Source organism: Bos indicus x Bos taurus, chromosome 9 (assembly GCF_003369695.1).
Source record: "Bos indicus x Bos taurus breed Angus x Brahman F1 hybrid chromosome 9, Bos_hybrid_MaternalHap_v2.0, whole genome shotgun sequence".
Classification (NCBI taxonomy): Eukaryota; Metazoa; Chordata; class Mammalia; order Artiodactyla; family Bovidae; genus Bos; species Bos indicus x Bos taurus.
This window is the reverse complement of record NC_040084.1, coordinates 13,218,389-13,236,109: the sequence shown is the minus strand read 5'-3', so window position 1 is coordinate 13,236,109 and position 17,721 is coordinate 13,218,389. Positions and strand designations below refer to the sequence as shown.

The window sequence follows — 17,721 nt, the reverse complement described above, 5'->3', positions numbered from 1 at the left end:
ATCTGATAAGAAGTTCAAGAAGAGGCACTGTGGTTCTCCTTTGCCTATTAAATAAAACCTGGGCTCAGATGAGGGGTCAAGAGTCTTTGTGGTCATTATCCCTTCATTTTAGCCAGCCTAGCCCCTGGCACATAGTGCCTGGCAGGGAGCAGATATTCAACAACTGTTCAGCCCGTTTCTCTAGCCTTTCTTTTCCTTTCCTTCACCCAGATGAAGTTCCCAATCCCACTTGCCGCTTTTCTTCTTTCATTCCTTACTCACCCTGTTACCTCTGCCTCCATACCTTCTTTCTTACAGGACCAGATCTTGCTCATCTTTTCAAAGTCCCACCACTGCCTTTTAACATCTTTTCCTGACCTCTAGTGGTCAGAGGTTATCTGTCCTACCTTTGAAATTCCATGTTGCTCTGTGACACTCAGCACTTTCTAACATATAATAATTGTTTATATTTACTCACTCTATAAGACTAAAACTTGAGACCAGAAACAATGTCTGATTATTTTAGCTTACACTGTACCTACTAAGATGGCTTCTGTTTGGTGGTTAAAATAAGTTTTCGTACTTATTTATCTGATACAAATGTGTGTAATGTGTTTAGAGCAAATTAGATTACTGAAAGCTTTGTTCATTTTCCATCAGATGTGCTGCAGTACGTTATGTTTAGAGATCATCTTTAGCCTTTCCCCCAAACACGTGGCTTTCTAACACATTTACTAGTAATGTGGCATTTACTAGCTCATATTATAATAGGTCTTCCGTTGATTGATGCCTTCAAATTCAGCAATAGCTATATAATTGTAACTAATGTAACTATATATTAATGTATCCATTTTACATATTATGAGTTTTCTGGTAAATGATCCCTTAAGAGAATGGATTATTTGTATTTACATGTGACTAACTCAACTCCTCTGGCTTCCCTGGTGGCTCAGTGGTAGGGAACCTGCCTGCCAGTGTAGGAATGGCGTTCTATCCCTCGGTCAGTAAGATCCTCTGGAGAAGGAAATGGTAACCCACTTTATTCTTGCCTGGGAAATCCAACGGACAGAGAAGCCTACATGGTGGGCTACAGTCCATGGGGTCACAAAAGAGTCAATATAACTTACTGACTAAACGACAACCTCAACTCTTATGTGTACTCAGTAGTTGTGCCTGGGCTTAGTTGCTCTGCATCATGTGGAATCTTCTAGGGCCAAAGATCAAACCAGTGACCCCTTCATCTGCAGGCGAATTCTTAACCACTAGACCACCAGGGAAGCCCCACCTATGGCAGCTGATTGCTCTTTTCCTCATAATCTATTATCCATCTTCTTAAGCAGTAAACCTGTCCCCTGTTCGTTCATTTTTCTCCAAAGTTTACAAAGTTTTGTTGTTGTTCCAGGGGCACAACTTGGGACAGTAGTTTCTCTGCCTCTTTCTGGAGTAATTTGCTACTATATGAATTGGACTTATGTCTTCTATTTCTTCGGTAAGTTTATTCAAAATGTAACCTAAATTATGATGTGAGAGGTCTGAAATGTAATAGAGGTTTAATAACTGGTTAAAATATGTATATGCCAACTCACTGAAGTAACCATTTCCTAAACCGCAAAGCCCTGAAACACTTACTGATAACCTGTTTTTCAAGTTCATGTGGCTAAAATGATCTGGCTAAGCTGTGACTTGCTGTTAATGTTGGAATATTTGTTCAATAGAAAGTGCTGTTGAATCCAGGACTTAAATGCTACACTTACTACAAAAATTGCTATGTCATTTATTATAAAAGTGTGAATTTTGAAAATATTTCTTCTCAAGCAAAGTAGGATACTTTCACTTGGTAGTTTTCATCTTTTTTGCTTGTTTGTTTAGCCCCAGGGCCTTTCATTCTTCAATCTCAATAGGAGGATGATACACGTTTTTAATAAAGTAGATTCCACCTAAACATTTACTCAGGAAATATGTCTGCAATCAAAACAAATAAACAAAAGCAGATACCTGTGGAAATAATAGATTGTAGACATTTAGTTTTTTAAAGGTTTTGTCTGGTAGATCCTGTTAGGCAGTCATGTGGTCAAAAGTTGTTCGCTTTAGGTGCAAAATTACCATTATAAAATAAATAAGACTAGGTTTGTAAAGTATTGCACAGTGATATTGTAGTGCATATTTGAAAGTTGCCAAAAGAATAGATCTTAAAAGTTCTCATAACAAAAAAAAAGATTTGTGTGGTGACAATGCTAGACATATTGTGGTGAAGTTTATAATTACATAATTTTTTTCAAGACATAAGTAAATTGCTTCATTGGTACATTCTGACTTCATTTAACTATTTTCTATTTTAAGGCCTTGTTGGAATCATCTGGTTTATTTTATGGATCTGCTTAGTTAGTGATACACCAGAAACTCACAAGACAATCACCCCCTATGAAAAGGAGTATATTCTTTCATCATTAAAAAATCAGGTATGAACTTCGGCATATTTCAAAAATAATTTCAGAAACCTTTTTTTTCAGGTTTAAGGTACCAACTTTTTATTGAATATTTCTGTTGTGCACACTCTAGGCAAATTAATATACAAAGTACTGTTTTGCCCAAGATATTTTAGTTCTTTCTAGTTCAAATCTATGAAAAATTACTTTTCATTTTACATCTTCTAGAGTAATGATTTGCAAGTGACTCTCTTTGTCTTTCTTCTTAGTAGAAAATAAGATGTGTTATCTACAAAAGGAATCTTACAGCTACATTCTAAACGTTTGTTGTTAGGAAACGAGTGTGTTTTTATCTGTATTTTAAATGAGTGTGATTTAACAAGGACAGCACATTTGCTATACTATATAATTTGCTCCTCTAGAATAGACCTTTAGAAAAAATTTATATGCACTAAAGTAAGATTTGCTTCACTTAATTGAGCACAATAGCAAATCAGAAATCAAATCTGTCATAATTTAATACAGTAAATTCTCAAGCCCTGGGGATAAAATATTTGTCTTTTAGTGAGCATAAAAGAAGAACCTGAAAACATTAGGAAAAATTAAAATACACAGTCTTTTCTTTAGCATTATTAATGGCTTCATAGTCACTTTATTGGTTTAAAGAACATGAGATATTTCCTATAAAACTTTTATTCCCCATCAAGTTGTTATTATTGATATTTTCAATTCCCCACCCCCTGCCAAGCTGGTACAATTGTTCTTTTATTCTGTTCTATTTACAGTCATAAGAGTGAGTGATTTGTTGTTGTTGTTGTTATTACAGTTGATTTACAGTGTTATGTTTCAGGTGTAGAGCAGAATGATTCAGTTTTATATATATTCTTTTAGATTTTATTGTAGGTTACTACAAGATATTGAATACAGTTCCCTGTGCCATACAGCAGGTCCTTGTTGGTCATCTATTTTCTTCCTTAATTTTTTTAATTGAGGGATAATGGCTTTACAGTACTTTGTGGTTTTCTGTCATACATCAACAAGAACCAGCCATAGGTACACCCATGTCCCTTCCCACCCAAACCTCCCTCCCATCTCCCACCCCATCCCACCTTTCTAGGTTGTCACAGAGCCCCTGTTTGAGCTCCCTGAGTCATACAGCAAATTCCCACTGGCTATCTATTTTACATGCTGCTGCTGCTAAGTCGCTTCAGTCGTGTCTGACTCTGTGCGACCCCATAGACGGCAGCCCATCAGGCTCCCCCGTCCCTGGGACTCTCCAGGCAAGAGTACTGGAGTGGGGTGCCATTGCCTTCTCCAATGTATGAAAGTGAAAAGTGAAAGTGAAGTTGCTCAGTCATATCCAACTCTTAGCGACCCCATGGACTGTAGCCTACCAGGCTCCTCTGTCCATGGGATTTTCCAGGCAAGAGTACTGGAGTGGGGTGCCATTGTCTTCTCCGATCTGGTGTTGTAAATTTCTACGTTTCTCTCCATACATCTCACCTTCTCCCACCTCGCCTCCCCTTGTGTCCATGGGTCTGTTCTCTGTGTGTGTTTCTCCATTGCTGTCCTGAAAATAAATTCATCAGTACCATCTTTTTAGATTCCATATATATGCATCAGTATATGATATTTATATTTCTTTTTCTTCCTTACTTCACTCTGTATAATAGGCTCTAGGTTCATCCACATTAGAACTGACTCTAATGTGTTCCTTTTTATGGCTGAGTAGTATTCCATTGTATGTATGTACCACAGCTTCTTTATCCATTCATCTATCAATGGACATCTAGGTTACTTCCATGTACTAGCTATTGTAAATAGTGCTGCAGTGAACATTGGGGTACACGTGTCTGTTTCAATTTTGGTTTGCCCAGGGTATATGCCTAGTAGTGGAACTGCTAGGTCATATGGTGGTATTATTCCTAGTTTTTTAAGGAATCTCCGTACCATCTTCCACAGTGGCTGTAATCAATTTACATTGAACAGACTTTTTGATGATGGCCATTCTGACTGGTGTGAGGTGGTATCTCATTGTAGTTTTGATTTGCATTTCTCTAATAATGAGTGATGTTGAGCATCTTTTCATGTGTTTGTTAGCCGCCTGTATGTCTTCTTTGGAGAAATGTCTGTTTAGGTCTTTTCCCAAGTTTTTGATTGGATTGTTTGTTTTTCTGGTATTGAGTTGTATGAGCTACTTGCATATTTTGGAAATTAATTCTTTGTCAGTTGTTTCCTTTGCTATTCTTTTCTCCAATTCTGAGGGTTGTCTTTTAACTTTGTTTGTAGTTTCCTTTGCTGTGCAAAAGCTTTTAAGTTTAATCAGGTCCCACTTGTTTATTTTTGTTTTTATTTCCATTACTCTAAGAGGTGGGTCATAGAAGATCTTGCTTTGATTTATGTCATCTAGTGTTCTGCTATGTTTTCCTCTAAGAGTTTTATAGTTTTTGATCTTACATTTAGGTCTTTAATCCATTTTGAGTTTATCTTTGTGTATGGTGTTAGGAAGTGTTCTAATTTCTGTTTTTGCACATAGCTCTCCAGTTTTCCTAGCACCACGTCTTAAAGAGGCTATCTTTGCCCCGTTGTATATTCTGCCTCCTTTGTCAAAAATAAGGTACCCATAGGTGCATGGGTTTATCTCTGGGTTCTCTATTTTGTTCCATGGGTCTATATTTCTGCTTTTGTTCCAGTACCATACTGTCTTGATGACTGTAGCTTTGTAGTATAGTCTGAGTTCACTAACCTTGATTCCTCCAGCTCCATTCTTCTTTCTCAAGACTGCTTTGGCTGTTCAGAGTCTTTTGTGTTTCCATATGAATTTTTAAATTTTTTGTTCTAGTTCTATGAAAAATGCCATTGGTAATTTGAAAGGGATTGCACTGAATCTGTAGATTGCATTCAGTAGTATAGTCATTTTCACAATGTTGATTCTTCCTACCCAGGAACATGGAATATCTCTCCATCTGTTTATGTCACCTTTGATTTCTTTCATCAGTGTCCTGTAATTTTCCATATACACGTCTTTTGTCTCCTTAGGTAGTTTTATTCCTAGATATTTTATTCTTTTTGTTGCAGTGGTGAATGGGATTGATTCCTTAATTGCTCTTTCTGATTTTTCATTGGTGGTATATAGGAATGCAAGTGATTTCTGTGTATTGACCTTGTATCCTGCAACTTTGCTGAGTTTGCTGATTAGCTCTAGTGATTTTCTGATAGTTTCTTTTGGATTTTGTATGTGTAGTATCATGTCATCTGCGAACAGTGAGAGTTTTACTTATTTTCCAATCTGGATTCCTTTTATTTCTTTTTCTTCTCTAATTGCCATAGCTAAGACTTCCAAAACTATGTTGAATAATAGTGGTGAGAGTGGACACTCTTGTCTGAATTTAGAGGGAATGTTTTTACTTTTTCACCATTGAGAACAGTGTTTGCTGTGGGCTTAATCATATTTGGCCTTTACTATGTTGAGGTAGGTTCCTTCTATGCCCATTTTGTGAAGTGCTCTTATCATAAATGGGTGCTCAATTTTGTCAAAGGCTTTTTCCTGCATCTATTTAGATGATCATACGGTTTTTATCTTTCAACTTCTTAATATGTTGTATCACACTGATTTGTGTATATTGAAGAATCTTTGCATTCCTGGGATAAACCCAACTTGATCATGGTGTATGAGCTTTTTAATGTGTTGTTGAATTCTATTTGCTAGAGTTTTGTTGAGGATTTTTGCATCTATGTTCATCAGTGATACTGGCCTGTAATTTTCCTTTTTTGTGTTGTCTTTACCTGGTTTTGGTATCAGGGTGATTGTGGCCTCATAGAATGAGTTTAGAAGTGTTCCTTCCTCTGCAATTTTTTGGAAGATTTTCAGAAAAGTAAGCATTAGCTCTTCTCTAAATGTTTGATAGAATTCTGTGATACCATCTGGCCCTGGGCTTTTGTTTTGGGGGAGATTTTTGATCCCAGTTTCGATTTCAGTGTTTGTACTTTGCTTGTTCATAATTTCTGTTTCTTCCTGTTGAACTTTCCTAAGAATCTATTTCTTCTAGGTTTTCCATTTTATTAGCCTATAGTTGCTTATAATATTCTCTTATGGTCCTTTGTATTTCTGTGTTGTCTGTTGTAACCTTTCCTTTTTCATTTCTAATTTTGTTGATTTGATTTTTCTCCCTTTATTTCTTGATGAGTCTGGCTAGTGGTTGTCAATTTTGTTTATCTTCTCAAAGAACCAGCTTTTAGTTTTATTCACCTTTGCTATTGTTTCCTTCATTTCTTTTTCATTTATTTCTGCTCTGATCTTTATGATTTATTTCCTTCTGCTGACTTTTTTTGTTCTTTTTCCAGCTGCATTAGATGTAGAGTTAGGCTGTCTATTCGATGCTTTTCTTGTTTCTTCAGGTAGGATTATATTGCTATAAACCTCCTGCTTAGACCTGCTTTTGCTGAATCCGATAGGTTTTGGGTCATTGTGTTTTTGTTGTCATGTATTATTTAATCTCCATGAGTTTGTGTTTTTTGCAATTTTCCCCTGTAGTTGATATCTAGTCTCATAGATACTAGATATCAACTACAGAGAAAATTCTTCATACGACTTCAACTTTCTTAAATTTACTGAGGTTTGATTTGTGACCCAAGATGTGGTCTATTGGAGAATGTTCCATGCGCACTTGAAAAGAAAGTATATTCTTCTGCATTTGGATGGAAAGTCCTGAAGATATCAATTAGGTCCACTTGGTCTAATGTTTCATTTAAGGTTTGTGTTTCCGTATTGATTCTCTGTTTTGATGATCTGTCCATTGGTGTAACTGGGGTGTTAAAGTCCCCTGCTATTATTGTGTTACTGTTTCCCCTCTTATGCCTGTTAGTGTTTGCCTTATGTATTGTGGTGCTCCTGTGTTGAGTACATAAATATTTACAATTGTTATGTCTTCTTCTTGGATTGATCCCTTGATCATTATATAGTGTCCTTCTTTGTCTCTTATAATATTCTTTATTTGAAAATCTATTTTGCCTGAAATAAGGATTGCCACTCCAGATTTCTTTTGGTTTCCATTCACATGGAATATCTTTTTCCATCCTTTTACTTTCAGTCTGTATGTGCCTCTAGGTCTGAAGTCGGTCTCTTGTAGGTAGCATATATGTGTGTCTTGTTTTTGTATCCATTCAGTCAGTCTGTATCTTTTGGTAGGTGCATTTAATCCACAATACATATATTCCTACTGGCATTTTCTTGATTGTTTTGGGTTTGTTTTTGTAGGTCTTTCCTTTCTCTTGTGTTTACTGGCTGTATAAGTCCTTTTAGTATTTATTGCAAAGCTGGTTTGGTGATGCTAAATTCTCTTAACTTCTGCTTGTCTGTAAAGCTTTTGATTTCTCCATCAATTTAGAATGAGATCTTTGCCAGTTATGGTAATCTTGGTTGTAGATTTTTCTTTCAATACTTTAAATATATCCTGCCATTCCCTTCTGGCCTGCAGAGTTTCCACTGAAAGATCCACTGTTAATCATATGGGTTTTCCCTTGTATGTTACTTGTTCCTTCTCCCTTGCTGCTTTTAATATTCTTTCATTGTGTTTAATCTCTGTTAGCTTGATTAATATGTGTCTTGACGTGTTTCTCCTTGGGTTTATCCTCTGAGGGACTCTCTGCACTTCTTGGACTTGATTGACTATTTCCTTTCCCATGTTGGGGAAGTTTTCAATTATAATTTCTTCAAAAATTTTCTCGGTGCCTTTTTTTTTTCTTCTTTTGAAACCCCTATAACTCAAATGTTGGTGCATTTAATATGTCCCAAAGATCTCTGAGGCTATTCTCAATTCTCTTTATTCCTTTCCCTTTACTCTGCTCTTCCGCAGTTATTTCCAGTTTCCATTCTATATTCCAGCTCACTTATCTGTTCCTCTGCCTCAGTTTTTCTGCTATTGGTTCCTTCTAGAGTATTTTTAATTTCTGTAATTGTGTTACTCATCTCTGTTTGCTTATTCTTTACTTCTTCTGTGTCCTTGGTGATTGTATTAACTGTGTTAAATGTTTCTTGCATTTTCTCCATTCTATTTTCAAGTCTTTGGAGCATCTTTACTATCATTATTCTGAATTCTATTTCAGGTAGATTGCTATTTCCTCTTTATTTATTTGGTCTTGTGAGTTTCTACTTTGTTCTTTCATTTGTGCTTTATTTCTCTGTCTTATCATCATTTTTTTTTTCTAACTTGCCCCACTTGATGTCTCCTTTTCTCAGGCCTTAGGGTTATAATCCTTATTCCTTTTGGTTTTTGCCCTTGGAGGTGAAGATTGGATGGGTGGTTTGTGTTGACTTCTTGTTAGGGGTGACTTGTGCCTGTGTTCTAGTGGGAGGAGATCAAGCAGGTAATTACAGAAATAATGGGACATAAACACACACTTGCACACATACAGTATTCTAAAGAAAAGAGCACAGGAGATTGACTTGAATAAGGAAAACCAAAAGTGATATCAACTAATTAAAAAGCAGAGCTAGCGAACGCTCAATCTGGAAAACTGAGCACAATCAGAGTGCCAACTGGGGAATATAGCAAAGAGAGCTCAACAATTTAACTTACTTGGTGAGAAAAAAAAGAGTGAAAGAAAAAAAAGGAGAATAGAAAAAGGGGGAAAAAAGAGGAGAAGGGAAGGAAAAGAGAAAAAGAGGGGATGGAAAAGAGGGTAAAAAAAAAGAGAGAAAAGAAAAAATAGAAAAGCAAAGATAAATAGATGTATTTGGGAAAGATCTCTATATGGTCAGGAATAGCTATAGTCAGTATAGAACGATAGGCAAAGAAGTTAAATATGTAAAAAACAAAATTTAAAAACTCATTCAAAAAAAAAGGTGAAAAAGAAAAAAAAAATCTTAAAAATGAATTATTTTTTTTAACAAGAAAAACAAAGAGGAAAACTCCACAGCACTGCAAAAGGATAATGTGAAGGTGAGACTATGTAGGGGGAGTAAGCAGGGTGATTTATAAGAAAAAATGAAAAAAAAAAAGGTTCTCAAGGTCGTACTTCTTCTTGGTTGTGGAGTCTGCCCTGTGGATGGGGTCGGGTAGTGTCCTGTGATGTTTTCCTGGTTGGGGGAGCTTGTGCCTCTGTTCTGGTTGATGGAGCTGGATCTCATCTCTCTGAAGGGCGGTGCAGTGTCCAGTAGTCTCTATGGGTCCAGTATGTGTTTGGGCAGTCCTTCTGGCCCTGGCAGTGTTAGACACATCTATTTCCACAGCTGCTTCAAAGTGGCCCTCTCAGCATATCTCCACTGTCGCCAACCCCCGACTTGTCTCCGGGATCATTGCTATGCTTCTGTTCTCCTGTCCCGCCCTACACTGCTGGCCGAAGCTAGCTGGGCAGGGGTTTGTGTGGATTTTTTCTTGGCTCCCCAACTGTGCCCTCTGTGTCGTGGAGACTTCTGTGGGCTTCCCTCAGCCCCCGGAACTCACTCCCCTGTGTTGTGGGCTTGTGTACACTTGTGTCAGCTTCATGGTCCCAACCTCTGCATCACAGGGCTTGAGTGCGCTTGTCTCAGCTCCCCATGTCCAGCCTCTGCATCACGGGGCTTCTGTGCACTTGTCTCGGCTCCCGGTGCCCAGCCTTTGCGTCACGGTCTTATGTGCGCTTGACTCAGCTCCCCAGGCCCGGCCTCTGTGTCGCAGGGCTTGTGTGCACTTGTCTGAGTCCCCTGGGCCCATCCTCTGCATCGCGGGGCTTGTGGGCACTTGTCTCAGCTCCGGGTGCCCGGCCTCTGTCTCATGGGGCTTGTGTGCACTTGTCTGGGCTCCCCAGGCTCACCCTCAGCATTGCGGGGCTTGTGTGTGCTTGTCTGTGCTCCCCGGGCTCACCCTCAGCATCGCGGGGCTTGTGTGTGCTTGTCTGGGCTCCCTGGGGTCACTCTCGGCATTGCGGGGCTTGTATGTGCTTGTCTCAGCTCACTGGGCCCACCCTTAAATCACAGGGTTCAATTTTTATATGTAGCAAACCAGGTAATAATTAAACATTTACTCATTCACTTTTCTTTTTAACTTTTTATAATTTGCTACAAAGGTCTCTGTAAGCTGCTGAATTTTAAGAAATATGGCATCCCTTGGTCTTTGCCAAAAGTTAACAGAAATTTAGAAGGTACCACCAATGTAATAAAGTTACTTAGAGATCTCCGTGTTCTCTGAGATATTAATTAAATGAATACCCATTTTCCCCCCACTGAGGAGCAGATTAAAAGAGTTAATGCATTGTAAATGGATCTTGCCACATAAAACATAATGTGTCTTATATATACAGTAGAATATTACTTGGACATAAGAATGAAATGTTGCCATTTGCAACAACATGGATGGATCTGGACGGTATTTTGCTTTAGTGAAATAAGTCAGATTGAAAAAGACAAATACTGTGTCTTTTCATTTATATGTGGAATCTGAAAAATAAAACAAGTGAACAAATATTAAACAGAAACAGGCTCATGGATACAGAGAACCAACTAGTGGATAGAGAGGGAGAAGGGGGAGGGGGGGTCAGGCAAGGTAGTTGAAGGGCATTAAGACGTACAAACTAATAGGTGTAAAATAAGTAACAAGGATGTACTTACTGTGCAGCACGGGGAACATAAGTCAACATTGTGTAATAGCTTTGTATTGAATTTTGAATTATTCTTTTGTACACAAGGAACTAATATAATATTGTAAGTCAATTATGCTTCCATTTTTTAAAAACACTTGGTATGTTTTCTCAGCATTGATTATTAATAACTTGCTACTTCTAAAATTTCATTTTTACCATTATCCTCACTGACTTATGAAACTTTTTAGTTTATTTAGATTTTTTTTTTAAGAGAGTTTCAAAGGTGCCTAAATCTGTCCATTATCCAAACCTAAGGTTAATCTGTTTTTCCATATGCTTCCGAAATTGAAATATTCAGAAGCAAGAGGAATTAAGAGAATTAGGTTTCCTAGAACTTCAAACCGGAGAAGGCAATGGCACCCCACTCCAGTACTTTTGCCTGGAAAATCCCATGGACGGAGGAGCCTGGTAGGCTGCAATCCATGGGGTCTCGAAGAGTCGGACACGACTGACCGACTTCCCTTTCACTTTTCACTTTCCTGCATTGGAGAAGGAAATGGCAGCCCACTCCAGTGTTCTTGCCTGGAGAATCCCAAGGACGGCGGAGCCTGGTGGGCTGCCGTCTGTGGGGTCCCACAGAGTCGGACACGACTAAAGTGACTTAGCAGCAGTAGCAGCAGCAGAACTTCAAATGGCATTCTTAAACCAGATGACATTGTAGTTGAAAATGTCATAAAATGCTTTGTTACATGAAGCTCCACTTTTAATCCTGGATCCAATAAATGTTTGGGGTCTGCTGTACTTCATTCATTCCTTAAACATTTTTTGAGCGCTTACTATGTCCTAGGTTCTTTGTCAGGTGTGTGTGTGCTTAGCTGCTCAGTCGACCCCTGGACTGTAGCCTGCCAGACTCCTCTGTCAATATGATTCTCCAGGCAAAAATACTGGAGTGGGCAGCCATCCCCTTCTCTAGGGGATCTTCCTGACCCAGGGTTCAAACCCAGGTCTCCTGCTTTGCAGGCAGATTCTTTACCATCTTAGCCAATAAGGAAGCCCCTCTTTGTAAGGTACTGAGGACCAAAAAATTGATAATCAGAGAGAAGAAATGAACAAGACATGGTTCCTGTGGGACCTATGATATCCAGAGGGAGACAGGCGTGAATGGACAGAACTTCAGGCCGACACTGCTGTCTATAGGTTACTTAGTACATCTTTGATACAGAGAAGGCAGGAGTCCTCAGCCAGCCTGGAGATGATACTCTCCTGCCAAGGACTGTCAGCAACATACCTGTAGTGTTGAACAAAGGGATTTCTTTCTTTCTTTTTTTTAATATGGAGCATTACATGAATTTGCATGTCATCCTTGCATAGGGCCCATGCTAATCTTCTCTGTATTGTTCCACTTTTAGTGTATGTCCTGCCAAAGGGAGCATGGGATTTCTTGCTTTGTGGCAATGCAGAAGAAACCACACCGTGAGGAACTAAAGGGCATCTCAGTGAGAGCTGAAGGCAGCTTGCTACAGTTTAGACTTGTGTTACTTGACTGTGAGGAAGGTTTAAAGAATCACTGTTTTGCTCCAGAATTGGTGCTGTGAGAAGGCAGTAGCGGTTCTGTGGCTGAGGATCTTAATTTTTATCTAGGTGGGGCTGAGGCTATAATTGGCAGGGAAGCAGCAGTCACATTAGCCAGGAGAGAGTTTTGCTCTTCTGTGTGGTTCATACATTCTTGTTTTCATCTGTGCTCAGAGGTGATCAAGGTGTTGTCCATCTGTCTCATTCCATCGTGTTTTTTTTGAGATTTTATTTGACTGTGTTGGGGCTTCATGGCTGCGGGCTTTCTCTAGTTGTGGTGAGCAGGGACTGCTCTTCATTGCAGTGCGTGAGCTTCTCATTGCAGTGGCTTCTCTTGTTGCAGAGCATGGGCTCTAGAGTGCTGGCTCAGCAGTTGTGCACATGTGCTTAGTTCCCCACAGCATGTGGAATCTTCCCAGACCAGGCGTCACAGTCAGTGGGAGCGTGCTGTGGCCCAACTGTTAGAAGCAGACCATCTCAGGTGAGAGCAGTCAGAGGCTGCGTGTTTCTTTCTTACTGGTAAAAGCTTCATCTGAGCAATCTTGAAAGAGAAGTTGGTGTGAACTAGGCACATTGGGAAAGGGAGAGATGTGTGGGTATCCCCGGGCAAGGATGTGGTATAAGCAGATTCTGAGGAGAGAGAGTGATACTCGCCAGGAATCAGGTCTTGCTGCAGGTAAAAGGCAAAGGCAGAGAGTGGCAGAAGAAGCCTGATCATGGAGAATCCTGTGTGTCCCACTGAGGAGCTTAGACTTTACTCTTTACGCACTGGGATGCCGTGAACTGTTTGTAAGCTTGATGCTGTTAAAGTGCTGCACTCAGTATGCCAGCACATTTGGAAAACTCAGCAGTGGCCACAGGACTGGAAAAGGTCAGTTTTCATTCCAGTCCCAAAGAAGAGCAATGCCAAAGAACGTCCAAACTACCGCTCAGTTGCACTCATTTCACATGCCTTTTGACTGTGTGGATCACAACAAACATGAAAGATTCCTCAAGAAATGGGAATACCAGACCACCTGCCTGCCTCCTGAGAAATCTGTATGCAGGTCAAGAAGCAACAGTTAGAACCGGACATGGAACAGCAGACTGATTCCAAATTGAGAAAGGAGTACGTCAAGACTGTATATTGTCACCCTGCTTATTTAACTTATATGCAGAGTACATCATGCAAAATGCCGGGCTGGATAAAGCACAAGCTGGAATCAAGATTGCCAGGAGAAATATCAATAATCTCAGTTATGCAGATGTCACCACCATTATGGCAGAAAGCAAAGAAGATGAAAGTGAAAGAGGAGAGTGAAAAAGCTGGCTTAAAGCTCAACATTCAAAAAACGAAGATCACGGCATCCGGTCCCATCCCTTCGTGGCAAATACATGGGGAAACAGTGGTTTGATCCCTGGTCTGGGAAGATCCCACATTCCAGGGAGCAACTAAGCCCATGCGCCACAACTACTGCGCAGCAACTGCTAGAGCCCGCGTGCCCGGAGCCTGTACTCCTCAAGAGAAGCCACCTCAATGAGAGGCCCGCACATTGCAACCAGAGAGCAGCCCAGCTCAACGCAGCTGGAGAAAGCCCATGTGCAGCAACGAAGACCCACCATGGCCAGAAAATAATGTAAATAAATAAATCTTTAAAAAAAATATTGGAGCGATTGCCATTCCCTTCTCCAGGGGATCTTCCTGACGCAGGGATCAAACACAACTCTGCTGCATAGCAGGCAGATTCTTTACCATCTGAGCCACCAAGGAAGCCCTATTACAAAATAGTGATTCACGATTTTTAAAGGTTATGCTGCATTTATACTTGTTATAAAATATTGGCTGCATCCCCCATGTTGTATAATACATCCTCGTAGCTTATTTTATACCTAATTGTTTGTACCTCTTTACCCACTCCCCTGTGTTGCCCCTCCCACTGTCCCTCTCCCTACTGGTAGCCATTAGTTTTTCCTCTGTATCTGTAAGTCAGCTTCTTTTTTGTTATCTTCACTAATTTGTTGTATTTTTTAGATTCCATAAATAAGTAATACCTTGTGTTTCTCTGACTTATTTCACTTAGCATAATGCCCCCCAAGTCCGTCCATGTTGCTGCAAATGGCAAAATTTTGTTCTTTTTTTATAAGTTAGTACTATTCCATTGTGTGTATACCATATCTTCTTTATCCATTCATCTGTTGATTGCCACTTAGGTTGCTTCAATTTCTTGGCAATTGTAAATAATGCTGCTATAAACATTAGGATGCCTATATCTTTTCCAATTAGAGGTTTTTGGTTTTTGTCTTTGTTTTTTTCAGGTAGGTACCCAGGAGTGGGATTGCTAGGTCATTTGGTACTTCCCAGTTCAGTTCAGTTCAGTTCAGTCAACTCTGCGACCCTACGGACTGCATCATGCCAGGCTTCCCTGTCCATCACCAACTCCTGGAGCTTGCTAAAACTCATGTCCATCTAATTAGTGATGCCATTCAACCATCTCATCCTCTGTCGCCCCCTTCTCCTCATCTTTCACCTTCATCAAGAAGTTCTTTAGTTCTTCTTCACTTTCTGCCATAAGGGTGGTGTCATCTGTGTATCTGAGGTTATTGATGTTTCTCCTGGCAATCTTGATTCCAGCTTGTGCTTCATCCAGCCTGGCATTTTGCATGATGTACTCTGCATATAAGTTAAATAAGCAGAATGACAATATACAGCTTTTCCCAATTTGGAACCAGTCTCTTGTTCCATGTCCAGTTCTAACTGTTGCTTCTTGACCTGCATACAGATTTCTCAGGAGGCAGGTAAGGTGGTCTGGTACTCCCATCTCTTTAAGAATTTTCCACAGTTTGTTGTGATCCATCCAAAGGCTTCAGCATAGTCAATAAAGCAGAAGTAGATGTTTTTCTGGAACTCTCTTGCTTTTTTGATGACCCAATGGATGATGGCAATTTGATTTCTGGTTCCTCTGCCTTTTCTAAATCCAATTTGAACATCTGGAAGTTCACAGTTCACATACTGTTGAAGCCTGGCTTGGAGAATTTTGAGCATTACTTTGCCAGCATGTGAGATGAGTGCAATTGTGTGGTAGTTTGAACATTGTTTGGCATTGCCTTTCTTTGAGGTTGGAGTGAAAACTGACCTTTTCCATTTCTATGGCCACTGCTGAGTTTTCCAAATTTGTTGGCATATTGAGTGCAGCACTTTAACAGTATCATCTTTTAGGATTTGAAATAGCTCACCTGGAATTCAATCACCCCCACTATCTTTGTTCATAGTGATGCTTCATAAGGCCCACTTTGACTTCACATTCCAGGATGTCTGGCTCTAGGTGAGTGATCACACCATCACAGTTATCTGGGTAATGAAGATCTTTTTTGTGTAGTTCTTCTGTGTATTCTTGCCACCTCTTCTTAATATCTTCTGCTTCTGTTAGGTCCATAGTGTTTCTGTTCTTTATCGTACCCATCTTTGCATGAAATATTCCCTTGGTGTCTATAATTTTCTTGAAGAGATCTCTAGTCTTTCCCATTCTATTGTTTCCCTCTATTTCTTTGCATTGATCACTGAGGAAGGCTTTCTTATCTCTCCTTGCTATTCTTTGGAACTCTGCATTCAAATGAGTATATCTTTCCTTTTCTCCTTTGCCTTTAGCTTCTCTTCTCTTCTCAGCTATTTGTAAGACTTCCCCAGACAACCATTTTTGCATTTTTTCTTGGGGATGGTCTTGATCACTGCCTCCCATACAGTGTCATGAACCTCCATCCATAGTTCTTCAGGCACTCTGTCTATCAGATCTCATCCCTTGAATCTATTTGTCACTTCTACCATATAATTGAAAGGTATTTGATTTAGGTCATACCTGAATGGTCTAGTCGTTTTCCCTACTTTCTTCAGTTTAAATCTGAATTTAGCAATAAAGAGTTCTTGATCTGAACCACAGTCAGCTCCCAGTCTTGTTTTTGCTGACTGTATAGAGCTTCTCCATCTTTGGCTGCAAAGAATATAATCAATCTGATTTTGGTATTGACCATCTGGTGATGTCCATGTGTAGAGTGTTCTCTTGTGTTGTTGGAAGAGGGTGTTTGCTATGACCAGTGCGTTCTCTTGGCAAAACTCTATTAGCCTTTGCCCTGCTTCATTTTGTACTCTAAGCCCAAATTTGCCTGTTACTCCAGGTATCTGTTGACTTCCTACTTTTGCATTCCAGTCCCCTGTGAAGAAAAGGACATTTTTGGGGGTGTTAATTCTAGAAGGTCTTGTAGGTTTTCATAGAACCATTTAACTTCAGCTTCTTCAGCATTACTGGTCACAGCATAGAGTTAGATTACTGTGATATTGAATGGTTTGCCCTGGAAACAAACAGAGATCATTCTGTCATTTTTGAGATTGCACCCAAGTACTGCATTTTGGACTCTTTTGTTGACTCTGAGGGCTACTCCATTTCTTCTAAGGGATTCTTGCCCACAGTAGTAGATACATGGTCATCTAAAGTTCTATTTTTAATTATTTTTAGTTTTTTAAACAACTTCCATACCGTTTTCCACAGCGGCTGCATCAGTTTACATTCCCACCAACAGTGTACAAGGGTTTCCTTTTCTCTACATCGTCTCCAACATTTGTTATTTGTGTTCTTTTTGATGGTAGTGATTCTGACAGATGTGAGGTGACATCCCACTGTGGTTCTGATTTGCATTTCCCTGGTCTTAGTGACTTAAACTTCTTTTAATGTGCTTGTTAGCCATCTGCATTTGCTCTTTGGAAAAATATCTGTTCAGTTCTTCTGCCCATTTTTTAATCAGATTCTTTATTTTTTTATGGTGACTTGTACGTGGTGTGTATATATGTTGGCTATTAACCCCTTGTCAGTCATATTATTTGCAAATATATTCTCCCATTCAGTAGGTACTGTTTTTTTTATTTGATGGTTTCCTTTGCTGTGAAAGAGCTTTTGTGTTTAATTAGATCCTGTTTATTTACTTTTGCTTTTATTTACTTTAGGAGATAGATTCAAAAAACATTGCTACAATTTTTGTCAAAGAGCATTCTCCCTATGCTTTCCTCTAGGAATTTTATTCTATTCAGTCTTACATTTATAAATATTTAATCTATTTTTAGTTTATTTTTGTGTATGGAGTAGAGAATGTTCTAATTTTTTCTTTTACATATAGCTGTCCAGTTTTCCCAGCACCATTTATTGAAGAGTCTGTCTTT

General features: G+C 39.3%; 1 protein-coding gene and 1 non-coding gene across 4 annotated transcripts in view; one reads left to right on the top strand and one right to left on the bottom strand.

The window, feature by feature from the left end:
• Nucleotides 1-17,721, top strand: part of SLC17A5 (solute carrier family 17 member 5) — a 76,065-nt gene that overhangs the window by 18,975 nt on the left and 39,369 nt on the right. For all 3 annotated transcript variants that reach the window (XM_027550945.1, XM_027550944.1, XM_027550946.1), the window contains 2 exons: nt 1,382-1,468; nt 2,320-2,438. In XM_027550945.1, coding sequence (XP_027406746.1) covers nt 1,382-1,468; nt 2,320-2,438 — 206 coding nt within the window. The remainder of the gene's footprint in view (nt 1-1,381; nt 1,469-2,319; nt 2,439-17,721) is intronic.
• On the bottom strand, nt 12,291-12,394 carry LOC113898940. The gene has a single exon (XR_003512796.1). It is a non-coding gene; the product is annotated as a U6 spliceosomal RNA (small nuclear RNA).